Below are 16,300 nucleotides of genomic sequence, written 5' to 3'. Positions count from 1 at the left end.
TGGCATATAGCACCTCAGTTGACTCCCTAAATAAATTTGTCACATTTAGACTATTCTGGCTTTCCATGTTATTCCAAGATGTAATTTCAGTACGACAGGTCTCTCTGCTTGTCTCAGGAGAACATGATGCCAGTAAAGCATGCAATCTTAGAACTAGAGAACTGGAACTGTTTTTACAATGTTTACCCCCCAGGGAAAGAGAACTAAAAAAATCTGAAGAGAGCAATTTGCCTGCAGACTAAGAATATGCTTATTCTATCAGATACAGTTTTCCTATTGTTTCACTACATTTATGGTGATTTTGTCAAAGTTAGTAGTACTTAGAAACAATGAAAAAGCATACCCTGCAACTACAACTCTGACATAAAGAAAGCAGCATAAATTTTTAAAAAACCTAGTGGGTTTGCCAATTAATTTCTTTGCGTGCTGTACAGATTCCCCTCTAAAGATTTCAAATCTCTTGAAAAAATACACTACACTCCAAAACAGGGGGCTAACTTCTGGGAAACCTAGAAGTGGTTGTGGCCTTCCCATAGCAAGTAGCTGTAAATGCTGCAGATGTTTCCACATCATCTAACTATGGAACATCTGACAGTTTTCTCCTCTCATCAGCTCTAAAGTAAGCTGCAAACTTCACCTCAGTGTGCCAGGAAGGCAGGTGGGACTTCAGTTTAGGTGGACAAAGCATGGAGCTATCTGTACCAAAACATGCAGAACACTGAAGCCAACTAGAACAAGAGGTCCTGGGCAGTGTTTCTTTATCTCTCCTTCCCTCCCAGCCTGGCTTTAAATTACATATTGCTGTCACAAAATCCACGGAATAAGTGGGAATTGCAAGCTGTCTCTGGCTTCCTACTCTGTTTTGTTTCTGTGACCGTCACATTAACAAAGTTAACTGAATCTTGTAATTTTAGAGTTTATGCTGATACTTACTGACAGGAAACTTTTTGATGAAAAAAAGCATGGCAGATTTTTATCTGACATGATTCTTAACAGGTGGTAGGGTTCTCTTCTCCATATAAATGATGAGAATAACTTTTGATAAACACGGTAAAGAATAATATACTTTCTGTACTTTAAAGCATGTCCACACTGGAAGAACTGTATCTTACACATGAATGTGTTTTATAAAATGACCGAACTCCCAGAAACCTTTGAGACACTCAAATAGAGATATTAATGATTTTTATCTCTGATTAGGAAGCTGATTATACAAACTGTGTGTTTGTAATCTTGGAAGCTGAATTAACTATAACAACAACAAAAGAATCTATGTACTTTTTTTCCTAATTAAATGTTACTTCGATCAATATCCTTTTAAGTTCTAGTTGGACGATCCAATTATTAGTAGGTAAGTACATTCCTTCAAATACAACTTTCCATATGTGTGTGTTTATTTGCATTTTCAAAGGGAGAACGAAGTACATTAGACCTCTGAGTTATCAGATATTAAAGCTCCAATCTACAAACTCCTAAAGTACTTTGGTAAGTCAAATCAGATCCTTTGCTCTCTGTGGTTTTTCCAAACAAGTTTTAGGCTCACAACATATGGAAAAATGGGAGCATGAATATAGGGGGGGCTCTTTGTATGTGTTATTCAAAGAGCTGATCACTTCTCTAGAATTGCTTCCAAAAGCCTGTATCACTTCCCACCCCACCAACCCCCTAGGTTTGTCTAATCTTAAATATATTCTCTCATTTCCCAGCCATCTCACAATTAGTGTATTTGCATTTGATTACTGTTCCAGTATTACTTTCACAAACGAACAACATTATGACATTATTGTTTTTACAGTCTTATGTTTGAGGGCCTGAAGAGAGAAACCTTTTTATATATACTATCTACTTGAAATCCTAATAATCTTGTTCTATGTTGGTCATTACATAACCAGGTTGTAACTGAGAATCTGTCTCAGACAAAGACTACCCATGACACAAACACCGTGGGAAGAGAATTTGTAACAAAATGGAACACTAAATAAGGCCTTGAATAGCTTTATTGAAATCTGTATAAATAAACATGCGCATTTCAAATGTAAACCCAAGTGAACTCAAGTGCAGACAAAATTTTAACCTCTGTCATGCAGGAGGTTAGTTTACATTTAAAAAAAAAAAACCTCAAAGCAGCTTTAAAATACCAGGATGAAACACCAGTTTAATATCAAGGTATAAAGCAAAGCCATGTCCAACATATCTCATTTATATCCTGGTCAAATGCAATTTTTTAAACTTTTTAATGCTAACATAAATAAATAATTTACCAAAATGTGCACTCACAGAGTGAACTTTTATTTACAATACACAATTTATAACCTATTGTATTTGATTAGTTCAAGTGAAGAACGTCATACTTTTTGCTTTTTTCTTTTTTTAATTTTAAACAGTGGGACACAAAGCAATTCTCCAGGTAGTAGATATGTGACATGTGCCCCCACATTTAAGAGCCCCTCTCAAAGGCAGTATTGTATGCAAATCAACAATACATTCTTCCAACTAGATCAAAGGGAAAGCAGCAAATCAAAAAATATTTCAAACGGTCACACTTATTTTGGCATCCTGGACCCCTGAACACAGTTAACTGAAATCCAACTTGGAGTTTGTATGCCTTATATACTGTACAGGTTCTGACTTGAACATGCAAATGCCAATTCTCTTATGAGTTACCTTTTCAGATACACTGTAAGGCTATGGTGAATTCCATCCGGAACACACAAAGAAAATTAACAGGCCTACCTTTAAAGTGATTTTGTCAATTAACATTTTAAAGGCAGGTCATATTGAAAAAATTCTCAACTAAGCCTGATAAACAGTCATTACTATGGATACAGAATACTATTAACTCTGACCTTAATACAGAGTGGTTTGCAAGCTGTCAAACTACAAAAACTGGGGAGAGAGAACTTATAGCACAATTTAAATTTTGGACTGTTACCAGATAAAAAATTATGCATGTCTTAGAAGCAAGATAACAGGAATTATGTCTGCAGAGTAGATTCCAACAAGCAACAACGGATACTTACATTTAATTGAAAACCCTTTCTGTTAATGCAGCATGAAATCTAGAACCTGTTCCACAGCAGAAGATAAACGTAATATTCTGGATGTTCCACTATGTCACAAAAGGTTAAAACACCTTTTTCAAGCTATTTCTTCTATTCTGACCGAATTAAAACAAAAGAAGAAGAATAGGGAGAAGCAAAAACTTGTTGTTTCAAGAAAACTACTTTAGGTATTTATGACATTTTTTCTTGTACTCTGTTGGCAGCCTAAGGAACATGTATATATTCATCCAGAAACTAGACTTGGCAGTAGTATTCTTGCAGTACTAGGAAAGTAAATGTCAGAAGTCCACAGATTTATTATTTTAGTTATTAATTCACATCCAAAACAAAAGAAAACATAATCCATCAGAACAGCAGCAGAAAACTTAAAAGGGGTTTATTTGTGATTTCCTATATATACCTTGTGAATATGAGACTGTAAATGCATTAGAGACAATTTCTGTTTAAGTTTTTATTGTTTCACTTCAAGTACTGCACATGTTAAAATGTAATAAAGATTTACATTCTATTATCTGAAACTCCCCATCTCAGATTTTTATTCTTAATTTGGTGGGCATTTTCACTCTTTCAATCCGTATCCCCAGTAAGAGAGTCTCTTTTATGGCTTCTAGTTCTTCCCATCAGTTAGTGTGCATACAATTTTCATTTTCTATATCATTATCATTTTCATTGCTGTCTTCATCACTTTCTAGTGGGATGCCTGTGGCAGCTGAAGCACCTTGTTTAGTTTCCCGGTCAAGTGGGAAAAAGCCAGTTCCACTGATTGTGTCCTGTCTCTGGTAGAAGAGCACATACGCTGCTTTGGACTGTAAAAGAGGGCAGAACATTATGTTCATGAGGCATCAAACAAAACATTTACAATCCAGGTTACTAACTCTTTTTCTTTGCTTCCAAGTATACAAGGTGAAATTACAAAGAAATGCAGACTGTGTTATGTGTTATGTTAGCTATTTTCGCATGTTGTAGCAAAGCATTTTTGGTTTGTACTGTCCTTTGAGAGAACACAAACTACTGCCTACAAATTTAACACAGGTTTCATGGTTTACTCTTCATTTTTCCAGCCCTGACACGAAAACATCAACAGTCCCAAATTTGGAAACATAAAAGATACTTGCCACTATCTGGTCCTCACTTGCAGTGGACACACTACTGTCATCAAAGTAGTACCATTTTCCATCATCCTTATTTTTTGCAAAAGCAGTATCTAGGACAAAAAAGTAAAATGTGTCAGGACATTGTATATTCATAGATGCAATACAATCGGTTACTAGAGTGTGTTACTGTCTAACACTTAATATTTAACTAACTAAACCTCATTATCACTATTAAACATCTTTAACACTTTATTTTTAGCAAAGAGAGTTCAATCACCAACATTTCCCTTCTAAAGACAATGAAAAGGACAGTCAAAATACAATCCCCTCAGTCATTTTTTCTCTCTGCTTTCAACGAGAAGAACAATGAACAGAAGTACAGACAAGCAAGACAAAATCAGGTGTAAGAGTACAGCAGCTCTTATGTTTTCTCTTTTCACAATATGCATAGCTAGAAGTATAAAAGAACCTACAATTACCCCAAAGGATCATTGCATACAGATTTTTGTGTTGAAATACTTGTGAAAGCATTTCAAGGTAATAGAAAAAAAATTGTCCCTCAACCATTAAAAAGCACCATTGATTCAAAGTGATCAGTACTTCAATCAAAATCAACATAGAAATAAAAGCTGACATCTAGAATGATGACACTTGAAACCAACTTACAGTGCCCTCCTCCCATTCCTCCATAGTGGTTGGAAACAGCAATCAAGTTGTAGCGGCAAGGCCCTGCATTGGGATTAATAAGGAACTCTGACATGTCCAAGTCACTGTTAAATACAAAACAAACAAAAATAAAGTAAAACAAGCAACAAAACCCAACCAAAATTCAGTCATGTTAATAGCATTTTTAACCACAGTTTGGTGGTCTCAGAGCCCTTTATTTCATATGTCCTCCAAAAATACACCAGACTACTCTGCCAAAGCATCTCTTTCACTCTGTAAGAAATGGAACAGGAACAAGCAATCTTTCATACTTTTACATTATAATTATTTTGCCAAGTTTATACTTTTAATCCAGAAGCATTTTGTCATTAGTTTACTGGATCCTCTCATGGAAACTGAGAACAAACCCATTTTATGCAATTGCTGTATTAAACAAATGTCCTAGTCACGATTTTATACTTCTAGCATCAAAATATTTGAATTTCTTACTTTATCGGAAAATCAACCAATGTATCCAACTTGTCCCTCATGTATCTGCTGTAGGAAAAGCGCTTCAGATGAACTACCAGTACGGGGGGCAGTGACCACAAGTCTAACTTCTTAGTAGCTTGCTGATGTTCTTTACAGTTTGGACAATACCTAAAAGGAAAAATCATAAATTTTAAGTAACTGTAGTCCATATGAACGTTAAAACACATTACCAAAGAAAAAGTCACATTCATGGGAGAACTAAATGAGCAAAAACCAGACATTCTTCATGTTCTGTTACTAATGCCATAGACATCCCTTCCAGCTTACAACGTGCAAGTGTGATCCCAGTGAAGCTCAACATCATTAACACAGAAGCAGCATCCCCCAATATTGGATTCTCATCTCCTACATCCCTGATCAGATACCTGTATCCTTAGTTAAAACATAGCATTCTTGTATTTTATGAAAAAGAGATAAAGTGTTAAGAAACTAACCATTAAAAAAAAAAGCCAAAAATAACAAGCAACTGTGATTCTTTCAAGTTTCAGTTTCCAAATTTATCCATCCACCACCCTATCCCATCTGCCATCTAAAACCAGATTACAGTGATACCTGGAACCTGGAAAAAATCATTACCAGAAATTTCCCTTATTAGTAGGCAAGTATTGAACAGGCTGTGACTTAGAAATTTCTGTTCCCTGCAATGCATACTTGAACCGTTCAGCAACTAATGCTCAGGAAGGAAGATAAGTAAGAATGAATGGAAGAAACTCTTCTTTGAAGTAATCTATGCATATTCTACACTTTAGCATCTAACAAGTAAAAATCTAGGGGAAAAAAAAAGAAAAGAGATGAACCCTAATGAAAAGACTGCACAAGTGTCTTTAAATAGCAACATCAGATAATGACAAAAAATTAGGAGAACTGTAAGGGCAGGCTGGAATTGAAAATCTGTTTTCCCAGTTGGCTTAGAATATGTAGAACACAAACAGTGCTGGACTAGGGATGGTGAACTCTCGCAGATTACACTTGTGATAACCTAACAAATAAAGAGAAATGTGATTAATGACCTCCAGTGAGATGCATCTAGTAGCAGCTGCTTGACTTCTGCAGTTGTATTTAGTAGTTAAAATACTCTGCTTAAAACGTGCTGCCAAATGGAAGTGCTGACATACCACACCTGAGTTATATGGTATCTCAAACAATCTATCCAGTTTTGTATAATCTAGCAAACCCAAAAAAAAAAAAAAAAAGAGATTTTGTAAGTTAGCTCCCTACCCTGCACAAATATAGGAGAAACTCTGGTGACAGTGTTTGGAGAGCTTCAAAACTTTTGTGTATACACAGAAGAAAAATTAGCAGACTCTCTTTTCAAACTTAATTCTGTGCTTAAAGGTGTTGATGAAAGATTATCTGCTAGAAAATTCCTGGGAAAAAAGGATCTTAAGGGAACATACCATAATTATGAATATTCAGATGCGATTCCAAATTAGAATTTGGAAGAACCATGAATAGCATTAAAGTCTCTGCCAAAACCTAAAGGCTAGAACATGAATTTGAGGGGATTATTGACTACAGACATCCCCCATCCCATACACTTGCTGTTTACGCACATCCCTATTTAATGTATCGATGCAAGGCAAGTTATGTATTTGCATAAAGAAAATAGAGTATGCACCAACCTCTCTCATCTCAGAAAGGAGTATTTGTTTAAACCACTACACTGAATTTGTCACAATATTATTCATTCACTGTCCATCGAAGTTCACAGACTAGAGCACTTAAAGTATCAACCCTTCCTCCTAACTGCAAATGCATTAAATGTCTTCCTTAGAAATAAAACCTTCTTTTGGTAAAAATCTGGTACATGGTAGAAATTTTGGTTAACTAATGGACCAAAACAAAAGGCATTTTGAGAATTTTCAACTATGTTTGAAATGACAAGATTCAAAATGCCATTAATAAATCAGCTACTCATCTCTATGTTCAAGCATGGTTTTGATTAATTTTGAGAAATAGACCACAGTACATAATTTTAATTTTTTGTGCTTACCATGGATCTTCAGCACCTAGTTTTTCCTTTGTTGTGAACAGCTCAATGCAGTCTTTTAATTTCACAAAAGGCTTTTTGGGAGGCTTATATTCCACACTTTCATGTTTTTCAAAATCCTAAAGAGAAGTATTTCTTGAGTTAAGAGAACAAATGAAACAAAACTCATTTTAGTGATGTCGTCTTACTATAAACAGTAACTACAAAGCTCCTATATATGGAAAAACTGATTTGCTAATTACATGGATGTATATATGAAGTTTATTTATGACAACATATTTACTAAGAATAAAATGAAAAAAGATATAGTTGCTGCTTCTTGTGAAGACTTACAATCTCGTATGTCCCACACTGCATTTTTTATGTTTAGTTTTTATTTGTGCTGGGAAAGGGAGCAACATAAACAGCTTACCTCTGCTGCACTGTCATCAAAGTATCTCTTCTTCAATTCAGGATCCCAATCCAAAGCAAGGAAAGATCTTTCTGAGATTAAAAAAATTGTTTTCTCTTAATATTATTTCCTGCTTTACATGAAATTGTATTAACTTTGGGTAAACACACTTCAAAATAAACTAGACAATGGTATAATGAATTAATTACAAAAAACTGAAGCATATAAAAATTCTGTATTTCTAAAAGTCAACTGCAATAAAAGTTTAGTTAATTATACAGAATTTACTATTTAAAAGAAAAATATATCAAACAGCACACAAAGAAAATGAAACGTGAGAGTCAGAGAAGAGTCTCAGAACCAAATATTGCCCACTCTGTTCCCTGTGACTTACCATCAAGCCTAGGTTGCCTGTCATCAAATCTAATATGCCTGGTATCGTCTTTGATGTAGTTTATGTCAGTACTGCCTAAATTATTGAACTGGAATGTAAACAATCGCTTTTTGTGTCCCGTGAGCGGTTGACCTTTGCAAGTATCCTCAGTACACAATCCATTTTCCGAGTCATTGTCACCCCCAACTGAGTCTTCTGATTGGCTGTTTTCATTCTCTGAGGGAAGTTCCTGATCCTGGCTGGATTCATCATCTTGCTCATCTGTTTCCATTTCACCTTGAGCAATTGGAAGAATAAAGAGGAAGAAATGAGACAGAATGACAGTAATTGAAAAAGACTAGAGAGTTAACTTCCATTTGAAATTCAACACCAAATATTAAACAAGTGTAGATATTCCAGTCTTACTTGGAGATCCTTCTTCATGTATTCCATTTGGGCCATTACCATTGATACCATGGTCCTTACAGCAATGCAGGGAACCTTCAGTGTCTTCACTTTCAGTACATGTTTTTACATATCGGCTAAATGTAACAAATGAAAGCAACAGTCAGAAGCAATGGATTGTTAAACAATTTTCATTGTTCAAACTGGTAATTAAACTGTTTTCACAAGTCCTTGCTACTGTACTGTATTTCTGCACTCCTTTCTGATTTACTCAGATTATCAGTTTTCTTGCCAAACGTGTCTAGTGTTACAAGCACATAGGAAAACCTGCTCACATGTGACTGTATATTTTTGGCAGCGACTTGGTCTGAAACAGCTTGATTGTTAGTCTCACTCTTTGTTTGTCCATTATTCAGTTTTTTAAATTGCTCATTAACCATATTACAGAGAAAGTTACAGCCACAGAGAAAGAAACATAAATTTAAATTAGAGGTTATATGATTTTAATTTCTTCTATGTAATGACACTAATTCTAGTCTAGTTTCAGGAAGTGTCTACCATGTACTTCTACAACAAAAAATAGTGCATAAACCTGAACAGTAGCTACAGGAAGTATAACCATAGCATAATAACTGGAAAACATTCCCACTTTACCAAGACCTAACCAACAGCTAAGCATACAAGAGAATTATTTAACAATACAGACTGACTCTCTACTATTTGTCAAACTATTTGTCTTCTCAAATACTTTTTGGATGAGGTCATGCTAACAAAAAAATTAAAACCCACATTAGTGGCTAAAATTTTATATTTAATATTCAACAGAAAGCAAATACAAGTACTCAAATCTAATCAGTATGTTAGAAATGCACATGAATGTACATGCCTACTGACTCCAACTATTAGCATTACTCTTAACAAACTAGTTTTTCTTTTAACAATAAACTTACCACATTCTTAGCAGCAGCAGGTTATACAGTTTATCTTCAGTATTGTTTCTAGGCACTGCTATGAGAAAAGGTTGACCAAACAGTAAAGAACCACTATGGCTGTAGCTAGTGTGCCTGCACTTTTCCCTTAAACAAACAGGAATTATGACTTGTTCCGTATCTTCTGTTCTATTGATGGCGATTTCAAATCTAGAAGAAAAACAATCAGAAATACAAAGAAAAATGGTCAAGGAAAAAGCTACAAAGGGGAAAAAGAAAAAAATATCCCCTCCTAGTTTGATCTTTATCTGGTGTCTAGGTTTTAAGCTTTTACAAATAGCTAAAACTGCAAAGAGACATGAAGCGTGTTATCTACACTTACACATAAATGTCATCACGTTCCATAATGCTACTTAGATTTTCATCCATGGCAAATATCCTGTGGAACCTGTGATTGTATATATCAGTAACAATCATCTGAAAAGAAAATGGAGTATACATTGTTAAACCAGGTTAATACACATTAAAATGCTATTTGTTGTGCTTTATTTAAGAGATCACTCTTACCTTATCTGCAGCAACACCAGACAAAGCTGACAATGCTGTGCAAAGATCCAATATATTTCCAATTTTGGGAACAACTACTTTGTACTAAAAAGGAAAATATAATTTAAATTTATTAAGAGAACAAATATACAAAATGCCCAAACAACACATGCCCAGCATACTTCACGTATTTCTTTCATATTTTTGAAACTTAAGGTGTAAAGTATGTAGATCAACTAACATAAATTCCAAAACCTGCATAAAATATAGTAATTCTATGCATAACTTTACAAATACACATACACTGACTACAGATTCTCATTTCACATGCAGAGAGAGAACTTGAATAAAGTCAAAGAAAACCTCTCTGTAGCTTCCCTTATGCAGTGCTCCTGAAGTTTGTAATAAAACTCCACACAAAATTCTTATCTGTTATTTGCATAATAAAGATAGGATTAATTAGAAATAAGCTATTATTAACTCTGTAATTAATTGCCAAGCATTGCATGCTATATCCTTAAGTTTTATAATAATTCAGACTCACAAAAACTCTACTGAACTGGTACTCTTCCCAAACTATTAATTCCAGCACAACCATCTCGCATGAATCACGTTCAACTACTTCAGTAGTTTTCAACTACTTTTTGTCCCCTGTGCAACTACTGTGCATCCCCTATTTTCACAATTAAATTTTTAGCAGGCTCATCTCACATCAGTTAATACATCTCCCTTCACCTTCAAATTCCTCAACTCATACTGCCTTTGAGAACACTCTTTTCTCCCACTTTCCTTCTTATAGTACTGATTTCAGGTGTCAGAGCCTTTTTGAACGCCTACCGAAGTGCCTGTGTTGTATTTTTTTCACTTATCCTCACTTACTGTATAAAGTACAGCTAGAACCATTTAATCATGACTTGGTTATGATAACGTTATGTACATTTTTTCATGACATTCTAAGGTGTGTAATATCATCCCCTTCCTCAAGAACGGCAAAAGGGATACTCTTCACAAAGAAATCTCATCTGAAATGTTTTGACTATGAGGTGAGAGACTACCCAATATATTTAGTCATGAGGGTTTTTTCCACCACTTATTACAAATATTTGCCTTTTGTGATTAAGAAACCAAGAAATTAAGTCTTACAGATTAAGTATAGATATTTTTATAAACATAAAAATTCATCACAGCAGCTCTCAAAAAATTACGTCAGCATACATTTTAAAGATTAAGAAGCCCTATTATAACAACCATAAGAAATTACCAATTCTTTCTTGAAACTATACAAGGTATGTACAGTCTTCCTCAAGTATGTATAGTCTTCCCCACTTTCCTAAGTGAGACTTCAGAACACATACCAGAAAAATAAAGCTTGTTGGATTTGCTTATAAATTTGCACTGTGTAAAGGAACTTGGGTTCACTGTTAATGCCTCATGAATCAAAGTGTTTGTATATAAACTAAGCTGCTTACCTGCATAGGCTTTGCAAGTGGATCCATTCTAACTAAATAAACTTCCAAAGTGCGTTCTTTTTTCATGGGTAATGGAAGTGTCAAGTAACAAAAGGGATCAAAGGTTACAGATATTTTAGCACATTCAGGACAAACTAGAGTAGATTTAAAAAGGCCATGAAATATATCTACAATGATGGAATCATTTCTCTTTAAATGGTTTTCCCAGGCTTCTTCAGCAACCACCTGTAAACAAAGCATGATCTGGGTTATGACAAAGAAGTAGGAAATGAATAGTGAGAATCATTAGTAAAAGCCCTTGACAGAACATTTTCAGTAACCACCTAAACACAGAAATGTCGCTCCAAAGGACCCGTAAGGAATGTTACTACTATCAGGTTTGCAGGTTAAAAGATGTATGCTATTCCTAGGACAGAAATCCTGCCAGTGGTATTACACAGTCTGAGAGTGACTTTCAAGTAGCTTGGAGGAAGACAAAAAGCAGATAAACCTACAAATTCCATCTGAATTAACTCATACTCATAACAAAAGAAGGGTTTCTCTAAAGTAAGAGTACTGGCGAGAGACAGAATGCTGCATCCTGCAGGTATAAAAATAAAAGAACAACAGAACAGAAATTGTTTTTTCAACTGAACTCAGAACCGAATTGAACAAGAACGATTATCTTAATGAAGTCTTAAAAAAGAACTTACCATCCTCCCATCCCCCGTCATTATCTTAAAAATAAATAGAAATTTACACAGTTTCTCAAGATGTCAATTTTCAAGTTTTGTCCTATTTTCTGAAATGTCTTCCAGAAAAAGCCCCACATAATCAGTTTCCCAACCTTCCAGTGCATAATCATGTAGAAGTATCTTACAGCATACAACTTTGACTAAAATGAAGATGATCAGCTCCAAAATCCCTACCTTGTCTGGTCTCCCATCTGCATCCTTTAATTGAATATAAGGCTTTTTCCTAATTCTATTCAAATCCTCATGTAAACCATCCAAGAGAAAAGCCAGTAGCTCTTGACAATCTTGTTGCTGATAACCAGAAAATTGTGGTGCAAATCGTCCCACTTGTGTCTAAAAAAAATAAATGCAAAACACTCCTGATACCTAAACTGTCAGAAAGAGTAGATACTTCTAAGATGCTATTGCAGCATATTGAAAAGGTAAAACTTGTAGTTATAAAAGGTAAGCTTTTCAATGGAGACAGGAAGTCAAAACTAATTCTCAAAGCACAAGTGACACCTACTGAAAAATACATCCAAGTGTTCTACCAGTGCAATGAATGAACTGCATACTGATAAACAGTACTTCATTTTTTTTTTGCACATTTCTCCAAGTTTTATACACGTAAAAGTACAAAACCAAAACCGACATGTAATTCCATGTAATTTCCTTACTGACCTTAAATGCTCTTGGGGTAACATAGCTGTATTTTCCTGACCACATTTGCTTGATAAGCTCAGCATAAGATTTTGCTATTTCACCTCGCATTCCTAAAGGATTGTCAAAATTCAGCTCTTCTTGATATTTATCATTGAGGAAGTACTCTGTAAGAGGAGGTGTGTTGCTGAGACACTGCAAAAAATAATACAGACTTTTTAGAAAAGTGATTTGAATCAGTTCTACACAAAGAATGTTTTAATTTTGTTAAAGCAGCCATGAACTGCAATGTCTAGTGCCTGGAAGGAAAAGAGAAAAAACCCTAAACAATCTTTTCCAGAAACAAATAATGGCTTTAAACCAAGACTGGCAACAGCTGTCATTACAAGTTATGCAAAGATAGTATCTGTCAAGAGCTTTACCTCAAAATTTATAAAACAGAGTAGTCCAAACAACCCACAGCATGACAACATAATTTGTATCAAGATTTAAAACGAACAAAAGAAGGTGTTTCTTGAGACACAAATGGCTTTATGAAACTTGTTGCTGGAGGTTGTAATAGACGAACAAAGTGGAGAGTGCACATGTTTGGAAGACAGAGGCAACAGGGCTTATTACTTCAAATTATAACATATTCAGAGCATTATTTGAAAAAAGATTTCTTTTATTTTGGCAGGAGAGGGAAGGTGAGGATGCTTGGCCTTTTCCTTCTCTTTGTTAATATCAGCTTATGGATGCTGTTGGAGACAGCAATCTGTGCTAGAGCAACTAGAGTTTGAATCACAGTGCTGTAGCCCTTGCTATGTTCTTTTAAATCTTGTGATACAGTTTAGAGCTGAAATTAGTCCAAGGAAAGCAAGGACCTTGGTTTAGACTTACAGGCAATTATACCAGTTTGTCTCTTCTCTCAGAATTTGGAGACAGCAGGATGTAATCACTGCAGTATGATTTACAATTTCACTTTCCATTTTTGTGTGTTTCTCTTCATACTCCTTTAAACATAAACATTTCCATCACTCAGGAATAATCCCCATGCCATGCCTTAGCATATATTCTTAAGAGTTTGTTCATTAAATATTGTAAGCTTTTCTGCATTCTTTCCTTTATTAAAAGATTTGAGGAAAGGTCAAGTATTTCACCAGTCTCGTCTGCCTCTCTGTAAACAAGGAGAAGAGCTCCACATATGCTATTGCATAAGATAGAAGAATTAGACTGGAAGAATTGCAACTTTATTGAGTAGGGCAAAAAAAAATATTCCTATGTCTGCCTATCATACCTGTGCAATATTACAAAGCAAAACCAGTCACATGCTGTAGAGAGCTGAGTTTCATGCCTATATCAAACTCCTTCCTTTCTCTTCCTCCTCACCTAAAGCTTTCAGGATCTGTCAACACTGCAAAAAAAAATTCCTGGTATTACAGACACTTTTGGACACTCGAGGTTGAAGCAATCTCATTTTTCTCTTGCTATATGGCAAAGAGATTTTACTTCCAGTAGTGGTGATCCCAACTCCCCCTACCGTGCAGATGTGTTGTCTTCTGGATTATTTTTGGGCTGGTTTAGGAAATGAAATCAGTTCAACTGTTCAGTTTAGTGTGAGGAATGTCCCACACAAGGAACTAAATAATGAAAAAATAGTATATTTTTCTACAGGTCTTTCTGTTAGTCAAGCATTATACAATGTCCTGACAATGTGGAGTCCATTAAAAAATAATTCAATAGTTTCTAGTTTTCACCTAATTTACTGATTTTGTCACTTTCTCAGAATATTAATCAATATTTGTAGTACAAGTCAGGAGGATTACTACAGATAACTTCCTTTTTTCCTTTAACAATATTCACATTACAGCATAAGATGACACTAATGGTAGTACTGGAATGCTAAAATGTCTATCGCAACACAGCAGGTTTTGAGGTACAGAGCTGACATATTTTTCTAAAATAACAGATACCAAAATTTTTAAAAGAGTCGCTTCTAGAGGAGCTAATAAAGTTGGCCATATATGCATTGATCTTTTCAATGTAAGTGACAAAGCTAAATGATTACAAACATGTTTCCTCTTTGAAAAGGCTGACAATGGAGAATTATTTAAGATCATGATTAAAATCAGAAGATAAAAAGCATCCAGAAGCCAATTTGAAGGGAATCCTACATTCTTATTTTCTCATGTCATATGTTGTAGGTTATCAAGGAAGCCTTATGGAAAGTGTCTATTAAAACCAAGACAATCTACTGGATAGTTAAGTTACCAGATTTATGTGTCCTGTTCAACCTAATCATTTGGGGTTTTCTGTTAAGCTTCAAAACACAGACAATAAGTAAACTAAAAGTATACCAAAATGTGAGGAATAATAGCAGCCAAAATAGGCAAACAAATACAGTAAAACTATAGAAAACTGTCTTTGAACTAAAGAGCTAACAGAATGTCACTTCATTTCAGGTACTACTGTCTCTACAAGTTTTCTTTAACTAACAAAATTTCTGTAAAGTTCTCTGAACCTGAACTGATCATTTGAAAAGATCATGGGAAGTATAGAACAGAAGGCAGAAACTCCAAGAGACAAACCACAGGAGAAAAGGTTAATCTTCAGCATGACAAAGGTTAACACCGAAATTATACTTCCATATTACATATTAATAAACTGGAAAAAAAGTTATTAAGATGCACAGGAAAATGAGAAAGAAATCATTATTTTTAGTGTTATGTACACATGCACAAATATATACACACACATATCTCAATGCTGTAGCCTCACTGGAATACTGTGTACAATATCAGCCCATGATAATGATTCCAAGTCTACCTGTCCTATGAAACCTTCATAGAAGGGGGAAATATAATAATAAAAATAGTCAAGTCATACTCTTCTAAATCTCTGTAGTTTAAGTATGGAATAATTCTGATGTAAGAGTTTGCACAGACCTAATTGAAAGAAAAGGAAAAAAAAAAGAATGAAGAGGGCCACCAAGACTGTGAGTGGCCTAGAAGCACTTGCCCTGTGAGAAAAGACTGAAGCATCAGGGCTTGTCCAGGCTGCAGAAGAGAATGTTTGAGGGAAGCCCAAGAGCAGCCCTCTAGTATCTCTATGAAGTTAAGGGGAAGATGGAACCAGGCTCTTCACAGTGGCACATACTAGGAAGAAAAGAAACAACGGGCATCAGTTGAAATATGAGAGGTTAAGAATATAAGGAAAAAAGTTTTCACTCTGAGAACAGTCAAGTAGTGGAACTAAGAGGCTCCACCTTCTTGGAAGGTTTTCAAGATCCAACTGGATAAAGCCCTGGGCAACCTGCTCTGACCTCAGAGCCAAACTTCTTTCAGCAGGAGGTTGCACCAGAAACCTCCTGAAGTTCCACAAATCATTCTATAATCCTATTTCCTTGTTCCCTTAGGAATTCTATAATTCCTAAGGGAACAAGGAACTATTTCTCCACATCCCATATGGAATATTGCACAAAAATAATGATAA

General features: G+C 35.1%; 1 protein-coding gene across 3 annotated transcripts in view; it reads right to left on the bottom strand.

The window, feature by feature from the left end:
* Nucleotides 1-1,979: 1,979 nt before the first annotated feature.
* Nucleotides 1,980-16,300, bottom strand: part of USP15 (ubiquitin specific peptidase 15) — a 60,528-nt gene continuing 46,207 nt past the window's right edge. For all 3 annotated transcript variants that reach the window (XM_036400709.2, XM_036400710.2, XM_054514866.1), the window contains 14 exons: nucleotides 12,851-13,024; nucleotides 12,365-12,523; nucleotides 11,457-11,681; nucleotides 10,009-10,092; nucleotides 9,824-9,918; nucleotides 9,463-9,651; nucleotides 8,534-8,649; nucleotides 8,129-8,404; nucleotides 7,756-7,826; nucleotides 7,347-7,462; nucleotides 5,312-5,461; nucleotides 4,823-4,926; nucleotides 4,178-4,266; nucleotides 1,980-3,868 (listed from right to left, as the gene is read on the bottom strand). In XM_036400709.2, coding sequence (XP_036256602.1) covers nucleotides 3,683-3,868; nucleotides 4,178-4,266; nucleotides 4,823-4,926; nucleotides 5,312-5,461; nucleotides 7,347-7,462; nucleotides 7,756-7,826; nucleotides 8,129-8,404; nucleotides 8,534-8,649; nucleotides 9,463-9,651; nucleotides 9,824-9,918; nucleotides 10,009-10,092; nucleotides 11,457-11,681; nucleotides 12,365-12,523; nucleotides 12,851-13,024 — 2,034 coding nt within the window. In that variant the 3' untranslated portion in view covers nucleotides 1,980-3,682. The remainder of the gene's footprint in view (nucleotides 3,869-4,177; nucleotides 4,267-4,822; nucleotides 4,927-5,311; nucleotides 5,462-7,346; nucleotides 7,463-7,755; nucleotides 7,827-8,128; nucleotides 8,405-8,533; nucleotides 8,650-9,462; nucleotides 9,652-9,823; nucleotides 9,919-10,008; nucleotides 10,093-11,456; nucleotides 11,682-12,364; nucleotides 12,524-12,850; nucleotides 13,025-16,300) is intronic.

Source organism: Molothrus ater, chromosome 5 (genome assembly GCF_012460135.2).
Source record: "Molothrus ater isolate BHLD 08-10-18 breed brown headed cowbird chromosome 5, BPBGC_Mater_1.1, whole genome shotgun sequence".
NCBI lineage: Eukaryota > Metazoa > Chordata > Aves > Passeriformes > Icteridae > Molothrus > Molothrus ater.
This window is presented reverse-complemented; position numbering and strand designations above follow the sequence as displayed.